Here is an 8,860-nt window from a genome sequence, read left to right on the forward strand (position 1 = left end):
TGTCTAGTTCTGTGTCACTGGAGTTAAAACCAATATGAATAACATAATGAAGAAAAAGAGTATTCAAAACCAACATTTTGTACTCTTGCCCAGTTATGCTGTTAATTAGATCTAACCACTGTCTGAACTGGAAACAAAGAAATCCCAGTACTGTATGATTTTGTCGACTGGTTGGTCTTCCTCCCAATGCGTTGGAAATTTTATACTTTTTCTTAATCGAGGTTTCCCTTTGGAGTTTTCAGCACGATGATAGACGTACATAATATTGGAAATCAGAGTGAGTAGTCCCCCTTGTAGTGTTGTGGCCCTTAATACACATATGTTGTATTGAAGAGACAGGGAGATCCCTTGGAGTTTCAATGGTGAAAATATTTATACATCTGATCAGCGAGCATTGAGGGGGTTCAATTCGAAGGTCACAGTGGGAGTACGCAAAGGTTTACAGTAGGGTACTGTGAAAGGCCCTGAAAGATTAGGCCAATAAAGATATAACAGTATCACTGGGCACAACAAACGCCACCCTGGCAGCGCAGTTCAACACTTAAACAGTAGTTATTTTTGAGTGTTGACTTTTGCAAATATTTAGCAGTGGATACAGAGAGTAAATCAGGCTTGTAGTCCTGGAGAGTTGTGCAGTTTTTTTATAGATTTAGTAATCAGCAGCTTGCCATTGCATTGCAGCTCAGTCCCAGTGAGTCTTTGGACCAGAATAGCAAATGCTGCCATCTTTACATCAAAATAATATTGAAAACGCTGCTGCTAAACTACACCAGCAAAAATCTAAATACACAAACCCAGTAACCTAATGTTTTTGAACCATGCTGACTGTCTTAATTTAAGTGCTCCAGAAGAATAGAGCTGCTAGAAAGCTTACCAGATCAGGACTCTGTCTATTTAAATGAACATCAAAGTTTATTCCAAATCTACATATTTTAAAATCTTCCAAACTGGAGCCAAACACTAAAGTGTTAAAGCAGGCTGTCCATCTTGTTAAGGTGTCTATGCTAAGATTCAGCGGACTGGTGTATAGACTAACCAATTCAATGGAAAGGAAGCCCTTGGAGCCAACAGCTTCTTCTCCTGCAAAAATAGGAGAATCAGCTACCCCGGATATAACTGCAGATTTGATTAAAATGCTTATTGGCTTAAAAAAAACTCACTGAATTGATGCACATGCATTACAGTAAATCAATGCAAGCTCGGAACAAATATTACAAACATTTAATAGGCAACGGCCAGAATAATCACAGCAGTAATAACATGTACAAGTCTTATATTCCCTACGTGGACATTTGAGCCTAAAAGTGAAGGGAAATATTTCTTTACACTAAACAATAGACAAACTTGCATCTGGACCAATAATGAACCATCCGTCAACACATTTTTTAAAACCTGATTGCCCAACACGCATCCAAATAATCACTTGATCAAACCAAAGTATTGACACATAATCCAGCTCTAATAAGATTTGCCAGTTTCATTATTCGGCTGTCTAAGACAATTAATTCATACACATTGATAAGTCTGTGAAAAAAAAAAACAACTAAAACAACATAAAAGCCAAGCAGATAAAGAGATGAAAGGAAATATTAGTTTAACATAAAAACATAGCCATAGCAAGGCAGGAGGACCACAACGAAGCACTTTATTTAGAAATTAAATAACTCTGAGGCTGGATGAAGTCAGCGTAAAGAGACACTTAAAAAGAAACAAGGCGCTTTGCCCCAGATTGTGTTTCTATTATTTACAGTGACTTTCATTTTTGGCATCTGATTTAATTTTTCACATTATGTCATGATAAGCATTTGTGTGGGTGCCATCCACCCAGATTAGAAATTGCATTATACCATCAAGAGGCTGACACCATCCTATTATCCCTAAAGAACAGTTTTTCATCAGTGGCAGCTCTTCTGAGTTTCAAAACCTCTCCATGTTAATGTAAACGAAATGTTAAATTCTGCTTAACTCTCTAAGCTCCACAGGAGAACAGCTTTGCTTTTACTTGGGACTACTGGACTGCTGGAATAGGAATGCACAGCTTCTGCCATCTATAGCACTTCACTAACTAGTGTCTGCCATGGCAGAGTTAAAAATATTCCACAAAATCTCAGTGTCCACATCCAAAGCCACATCTGTGCTTGTTTTGACCGAGCAGCTTAGGAGCTTGAAGGAATGTTTTTAAGACTACAGCAGAAGAGGTGCCTCCTCTATGGCGTACACCTACAATGAAGATTATTATGGACAATAACTGTTGCTCAAGTAGTGCAAACAACTATTCAGCCAACAATGTGTTTAGAATGAGATGCTGCCTTTCTTTCAGGGTTGCACAAGGTCAGGGTTTAGAGTTTCACAGGGTGGGTATTTTAAGACTCTGGTGGTCAGAATTAAGTGCCTCTACTTGGTTGGATTTTTGGGTTCATGCTCTTAAGACTTTCCAGTCTTTATACGTTTTAAATTTGATGACTTTAATTTATGGGGAGGTTGATAGTATTTGATTTCTCCTGATCGTAAATTTTCTTTGGAGTTTGGGTGCTCTCTTTAGTTTCCTCTAGCTTGTTTTTTCCAGTAGCCTGTGAACGCTTTCGGGGGTCGGCATATTTATTGATTGACTAGTATATGATTGGGCTTATGCATCATTTTATAACATCATCGTCCTTTCCCGGTATTCAGTCGATTTGTCAGCCTACCTTTGCCCGGCTCCTGGGCAGCGCCTTCGCCGCTCCTGGCGTCTGAGGACACAGTGGTCGACTCGTCCCCCTCGAACAGCTGGTTGATCTCTCCTTTCCTTTCGCCCAAACCCCAGTTGCATTCATCCTTCCCGGAGAATGATGTGACGGTAAATCTGCGACTCATCCTGACACCACGAAGTAAAGCAGCTCGATCGACACCCTCCCACACGTCGTTCGGTGCCTCTTTCTCTCTGTGCACCTCGCTCGAGGTACGGCGATGCCAAGGATGCACCCCGTATCTGTTATCTCTCGCAGCGCCTACCAGCTCTCCTTTCCTCAAGCAGCAACCAGTGTCCGCAGCACCGGCGACTGGGTCCTAGCGCCGGCCCGCTACACTTAAGAAAGAAAGAAAGAAAGAAAGAAAGAAAGAAAGAAAGAAAGAAAGAAAGAAAGAAAGAAAGAAATGTTATTTCCTTCTTCGTCACATTATACTTTTAAAACCGTGACTTTGCCTTCGTTGTTCTTTTTTAGATAGTGGAACTCCGGTTTTCTGCTACATTCAAAATTTGTACGAGTGCTAAATTGATCAGTGACTGAATTGTCCAATGGATTAAGCGTGGATGTGCTAAGGCATCATCTGACAGACTGGCGTCCCATCCAGAAACTGTTGCTTTATGGCCGATCCTATCCGCAAAGTACGCGGCTTCAGCTAAAATGAGACCGAAAAAGGGTTTAAGAAAATAGATATGGCTGCAAAAATTAAAACGGCAAACAGAAGTAGCTGTCGAAACTCCGAAAAATAGTGGATGCTGCGTTAGTGACCCTAAAATACAGACGCACCACAGTTCCTTTCGTATGGACTCGGTTTGGAGGACGCACATTTTGGTGAAGTCTTTACAGCAATAATCAATATTTTCTAGGATACCGAAAATCAGTGAAATGCCAATAGATGCTTTCCAAGCGGCAAAAGCTGAAACAAAAAGTTTGTTATGATCCAGTCCGAGGACTTCCAAGGAGGTGAGACTGGCTGACCAACATGTTCATTCTAAAACAACCAAAGGTAACGACTAATTTTCGGTTACATCCAATGTTGATTTGTGTATTGAATACACACATTTATTTTGTGTAAATAATTCATATGTTTACCCATATTTGCATGCTTAATTCGTGACGCCATTGCGTTTCTTGTGATGCCAATACAGTGTATCACGATTGAACTGAACGAGAAAGATGAAAAATAAGACCGAGTTGAACGGACCACTGAAATTAAAGATGCAAAAAATTACAAGGTGACTAAGCCATGATAACAGACTATAATTTGGCACAGGGAGCCTCACATAAATAAATAAATAAATCTTGGCCAAATACAATATCAGTAGCCATTATCAACTGCCTGCCACATTTAAACTGTCTGCCACTGCAGAATTGCCAAAACCCCCAGAAAACAGAAACCTTGTGGTCACCAAACGGGTAAAGATGCAGAATGGGATTCCGTTTGTTCTGTCCAGCCTGAAGTGTCAAGAAATCAGGGACACATATTTCAATATAGGCGTAATTGATTCCGGCATTCCCGAATTTAAATAACACAGAAAAACTGAGAACAAAATCTCATGAAAGGCTAACTGAAGAAGCGGCCCAGTATACCGTCTGTTAGTTAGGAAATGCCATCAGACCTCAGTGGATCACACTGTTACCAAGCTGGGCCTGCTTGCTTGCTTTAAATATATATACCAATCCCGGGCAGGGTGCCAACCCACCACGGATATATATATATATATATATATTATTCTTTATTGTATTGCTAGCTTATAGTCTTTCTTTCTTTCTTTCTTTCTTTCTTTCTTTCTTTCTTTCTTTCTTTCTTTCTTTCTTTCTTTCTTTCTTTCTTTCTTTCTTTCTAACAGATAACAAACAGTTGTCAACTTCTGGGTGCTTTTCTGTTTAAAGTAGTTTACTCTCCCTGAGTAAACCTTTGAGCCCTATCCCTTGAGCCTCATGTTGACTGGAGTCTCTTTTGGGCTCTAGATTGCCCAACCAAGTTGCACAGTCTGTAAACGTTTAATCCTTACTAATTAAGTCTGGAACATGTCAGGTCTGGAATCATTCAAAAACTTTCATTTTACCCAACAAGCCTGTCCTGGAGGCCATTTGCCTGTGTGTTGTTACAACAAGTGGGACACCTACACATTCACAGGGCACTCTTTATAATAAACAACAGACAGCTGTCAATGTCTGACCTACTGGCTTTTTGCAGCAGTTTATTCAGAGTGTGGAATCTCCTTGAGCCTCATCTTCTTTGGGCTCTAGAGTACCCAGTCATGGACCTTAAAGTTACACAAACTGTTAGAGTCCATTGCTTACTGTTCAAGTCTGGAATAATTCTGGTCTGCCATTTAATAAATATGGAAAGGCACTGCTGGCACAGGACTGAGAAAATGCAGAGCTGTGGAGACTACACTCATTGAGGCAGGCTAATCAACTGCTGCAAATGATTAATGCCAACCTTCCAGCAGAAGTAAAATGTCTTTATTGGAGATTTCTTCACTAGCAGAGATAAACCTGAGTCCAATGAAAGCTTTCGTTATGTGACACGGGTGCTGGCTACTTTGAAACTACAAGATACTGAAGTCATGTATGCATGCCATCTATGAGTGACAGTGGCACCAGAGACACCCTCGTTAGTGGGGCCAGGTTGGTTGGCTGAACTTATAAAGACCACCATTGAACAAAAGAACTGGTGATGTGCAATGGTGTGTACTGCATGGCATCATTGCTGTTATTTCCTAAGTGTCACTGATTGATCCTTCATTCACAGACAAAAGTCCTTTCTGTACAGAGCGAGAAGCCGTTGTCATGGATGGGTGCACAGGGGACAGTTTAAGGACTCTGGTTGTACAAAAGATTAGCTATTCAGCTGCAGTCATTTCCCGTTTTCAAGCCTGAATGTCTTCTGTGGGTTGCTATTCACTTTGCAGCCAATAATCTTTTAGTATGATCTGTCAATCTGTAAAGTCCAGAAGAGACTGGCCCAAGAACTTTGCCCGGCCCTGGAGTTTAGTTCCGCTCCAGGGTTATTGCATCACCCAAATCCAGAGGAACGTCTGACTCATAGCATCTCCTGTTATCTCCATTTAATTGTTGCAAGAGACTTGTCATCTGTAGCAGGATTCCTCAGATCATATTTATTTTACCCCAAAAACATCTCCGAAAACATAGTCAGTGTGCATCCATAAGAAGTGGGTATTCATTGTCATGTAAAAGTAATGTCTGTGTATATATTTATATATATCTATCGAAATTGGCAAGCAGTTTTACTGTAGGGTATTTAATATTTATTTACTATGTAATGTTCAAGTAGTTGTAGTTTTAACCGTATAGTTATTTGTAACTAATAATACTTATGCTTAAATATTGCAGATCATGAGCAGCGCTTCTCGTAATGTTGCTTAACTGGGTCAATAGTTTCACGCTTAATGACTTTGCCATGTGCATAATGTTTCAAGTACAAATAGCATTTTATTCATTACTATCTGTTACAGTATAATAGCGTTCATTGCAGGTTGCTCTCTACATTATTATCATACAGTATTTAATTCATTCAAAGTCTTAGTTATTTGCAATTATTATAGTAGTTTTATTATAGTATTATTATAGTTATTATAGTAGTTTTAAATTAATATTTCTTTTTCTTTTCTCTCTGTATTTTGTTAAAGGAAATCACACACACACAAGCACATTCATATCATTTTATATAGTCATCATAATCTGGCCTTGGTGTAATCACTTCTTGAAGATATGAGTGGGATGAATTTGTATTTTAATAAATAATTATTTGGACATCTCCTCTTTCTGATTGTTCTTACCAGACAACCTGTGGTGACTGCACTTGCTATAAAAACTTAATCCAAAGAATCAGTGAGACCACAAATAGAGTCTAATTATTCATCTACTCTGTAGCACTGGTAATGTTAATTCTTTACCGCTCCAAGTGTTGGCATTCTAGGATAAGGCCTTCTCTTTCTCTCCCTCTGCAGACCGGAGGATTGGTGGCTTTTCCACCTCTGATGTCACTTCCAGTGTTTGTCCACCTGGACCCACCTCTACCTGCCAGAAACAGTCTTAACCCGAAGATCCGCCACCTTTGGAAGTCGCATCCAGACTCCAGTGTGAAAAGATGCAATGTAACATTTTAACCTACGTTTTATTTCTCTTTTTGAGACAAATACACAGGTTTTGCCTATGGGTGCCCTTAAACTTCTCATTTTCTTTGCTTTGTTATCACACCGTCTTTTACCATTTTCTTCACTGTTTTAGACTGCAACCTCTTTTAAATGTTCTTAACTAAGTTGTAAGTGTTCTAAACTTGCCTTTTAATAAATATGTATTTATTTATGACGTTTCTGGAAATAAAAGTCTTCTTCTTTCGGCTGCTCCCATTAGAGGTTGCCGCAGCGGATTATCTTTTTCCATCTCTTCCTATCCTCTTCATCTTGCTCTGTTACACCCATCACCTGCATTTCTGGAAAACAAAAGTAATCAGGATGAATGCAAGATCGGAAATTTCCTTTTTGGACAGGCCAAACTGGCCCTTTTATAAATAAAAAAGGAGAAAAGTCATATAGGCAATGTGATATGATGAGGATATTTCATGGTCTTGTGAAGGCCAGAGTTTTTTTAGAATATAAATTCTACAAAATAACTTTAAATGTGAATCCTTTTGTGGTAGGATGGTGTGATAATGATGTGTTTCTCTTGACAGAAAGAGTCATCAATCAGTGTCACATAGGAATTAACAGCAATGATGCAGTGCAGCACATGCCATTACAAATCGCCAGTTCCTTTTTTCAATGGTGGTTTTTACAAATTCTTCCAAGCTAGCCTTGATGTCTCTGTCCCCCCATGTCTGCTCCCCTTAGGGTGTCTCTGGTGTTTTGCCAGCACTCATATTCTGTAGTGCTCTTTCCCCACAGCACCGTCTAAAGAACTCATAGATGGCGTGAATACATGACTTCAGTATCTTGTAGTTCCAAAATAGCCGGCACCCGAGTCACACAACGAAAGCCTTCATTGGACTCAGGGTCATCTCTGCTAGCAAGGAAGTCTCCAATAAGATATTTTACTTCTGCTTGGAGGTTGGCATGGATCTTTGGCAACAATTTGATTAGCCTGCCTCATTGAGTTTAAGCTCAACACTTCAGTGGTATACCAGCAGTACTTTGATGATGGACTAGAATTATTCCAGACCTGAGTAGTAAGCATTGGACTCTTAACAGGTTGTGCAATTTTATGGTCCATGACTGGGTAGTCTAAAGGCCAAAAGAGAGTGGAAGAACTCCAATCAACACAAGGCTCAAGGAGATTCCATGCTTTGAATAAACTGCTGTAAAAAGGCAAGAGGTCAGAAGTTGTCAGCTGTCTGTTGTTTATTATAAAGAGTGCCCTGTGAATGTGTAGGTGTCCCACTTGTTGTAACAACACACAGGCAAATGGCCTCCAGGACAGGCTTGTTGGGTGAAATGAAAGTTTTTGAATGATTCCAGACCTGACATGTTCCAGACTTAATTAGTAAGGATTAAACGTTTACAGACTGTGCAACTTGGTTGGGCAATCTAGAGCCCAAAAGAGACTCCAGTCAACATGAGGCTCAAGGGATAGGGCTCAAAGGTTTACTCAGGGAGTGCCTTGTCAATCTGTAGGTGTCCCACTTGTCGTACCAACACACAGGCACATGGCCTCCAGGACAGGCCTCTCAGGTGATACAAAAGTTTTTGTAATGTCTGCAACTGGACAGCATTTCTACATCTGCAAATATCAACTAATCCTTGTCCTCCTTCAGTAACAGATAAATAGAGCAATGCCTTCCATCTCACAAAGAAAGTCAGCAGCTCTCTCGAGAATACTAAATAAAAAATCAAGTTATTAATAATCTTTGCTCAAAGAAAGAAAGAAAGAAAGAAAGAAAGTTCCAGGTTTTGTCCTTCAGATAAACAAATGATTGAACATTTCTACAGTGCCTATAAAAGGGAAATTCAATATGTTAATGGGTTTACAATTTTGTTACTGAAAGTGGCAGAAATATTGTGCTAAGTGTGTTGAAGAGGGTTACTTGGATACAGTGCCTATAAAAAGTATTCACCTCCTTGGAAGGTTTCACATTTTATTAGAAAACATTGGATTCAATTTGGATTTTT

At 39.6% G+C, this 8,860-nt stretch overlaps 1 protein-coding gene across 1 annotated transcript in view; it reads right to left on the reverse strand.

Annotated features, from left to right (window-relative positions):
- The window catches only part of slc12a5a (solute carrier family 12 member 5a), a 924,478-nt gene extending 921,486 nt beyond the window's left edge, over positions 1 to 2,992 (reverse strand). Inside the window, exon 1 of the mRNA XM_051932831.1 lies at positions 2,688 to 2,992. Coding sequence (XP_051788791.1) covers positions 2,688 to 2,853 — 166 coding nt within the window. The 5' untranslated portion in view covers positions 2,854 to 2,992. The remainder of the gene's footprint in view (positions 1 to 2,687) is intronic.
- Positions 2,993 to 8,860: the final 5,868 nt, after the last annotated feature.

Source organism: Erpetoichthys calabaricus, chromosome 10 (genome assembly GCF_900747795.2).
Source record: "Erpetoichthys calabaricus chromosome 10, fErpCal1.3, whole genome shotgun sequence".
NCBI classification, from domain to species: Eukaryota; Metazoa; Chordata; class Cladistia; order Polypteriformes; family Polypteridae; genus Erpetoichthys; species Erpetoichthys calabaricus.